This window comes from Mandrillus leucophaeus, unplaced genomic scaffold, assembly GCF_000951045.1.
Source record: "Mandrillus leucophaeus isolate KB7577 unplaced genomic scaffold, Mleu.le_1.0 Scaffold2, whole genome shotgun sequence".
Taxonomy (NCBI): Eukaryota; Metazoa; Chordata; class Mammalia; order Primates; family Cercopithecidae; genus Mandrillus; species Mandrillus leucophaeus.
Genome location: NW_012102031.1, coordinates 3,960,288 through 3,961,121, shown reverse-complemented (window position 1 = coordinate 3,961,121; position 834 = coordinate 3,960,288). Strand labels below are relative to the sequence as shown.

The window sequence follows — 834 nt, the reverse complement described above, 5'->3', positions numbered from 1 at the left end:
CCACCAGGCCTGGCTAATTTTTGTGTTTTTAGTAAAGACTGGGTGTCACCATGTTGATGAGACTGGTCTCAGACTCCTGACCTCAATGATCGGCCCACCTCGGCCTCCCAAAAGGCTGGGATTACAGTTATGAGCCATAAAGGCCAGCCAATAACTTTATTCTCTTTTGCATTTTACTAATGCGTTGGAGAGTGGGTGGGAGAAATACGGGGAGGGTGGGGAATGTACCCCTGGAATGACCAGAGCTGGGCCCTGAGCGGGAAGAGGTCACCCCGGTCCTGCCGCCCCTGCCAGCACCCCCTTTTCTTGCTCTCTCCCTGGTCTTCCTGCCTGGGAAGGAAGCAGAAATTCTCAGGGCTGTGGAGAGATGGGGGAGGCCCAGAGCCGTCTAGGGAACTGTGTTTAGCGGACATCAGTGCGGAGGGCTCCTGGGAGCGCTCTCTGCATTGGCTGGTTTCTCTCTTGTGTCTTCAGAAACACAGTGGAGCGAATGTATCGAGGCACATTCTTCTACAACTTTAATAACAGACCCATCCTTTCTCGTCGGAATACCGTCTGGCTGTGCTACAAAGTGAAAACAAGGGGACCCTCAATGCCCACTTGGGGCACAAAGATCTTTCGAGGCCAGGTACCACCCAGACTCCAATCACTTTACAGGCAGGAGCTAAGCCAGCTGGGAAAGCAAACCACGTACTGACGAGTGAAATGCCCGGCGGCGGGCTGTCCAGGGTGCCCTTCTCTCCCACACTTTCCAAGTCCGTGGCCCTGACCTTCCCGCTGGACCGTCCTGGGATCGGATCGTGGAGGGGGTTTGCCTCTGCACAAAAGGCCTTG

General features: G+C 55.0%; 1 protein-coding gene across 3 annotated transcripts in view; it reads left to right on the top strand.

Annotated features, from left to right (window-relative positions):
- APOBEC3F (apolipoprotein B mRNA editing enzyme, catalytic polypeptide-like 3F) overlaps positions 1-834 on the top strand; it is a 56,096-nt gene that overhangs the window by 4,180 nt on the left and 51,082 nt on the right. For all 3 annotated transcript variants that reach the window (XM_011978841.1, XM_011978842.1, XM_011978843.1), the window contains exon 2: positions 475-628. In XM_011978841.1, coding sequence (XP_011834231.1) covers positions 475-628 — 154 coding nt within the window. The remainder of the gene's footprint in view (positions 1-474; positions 629-834) is intronic.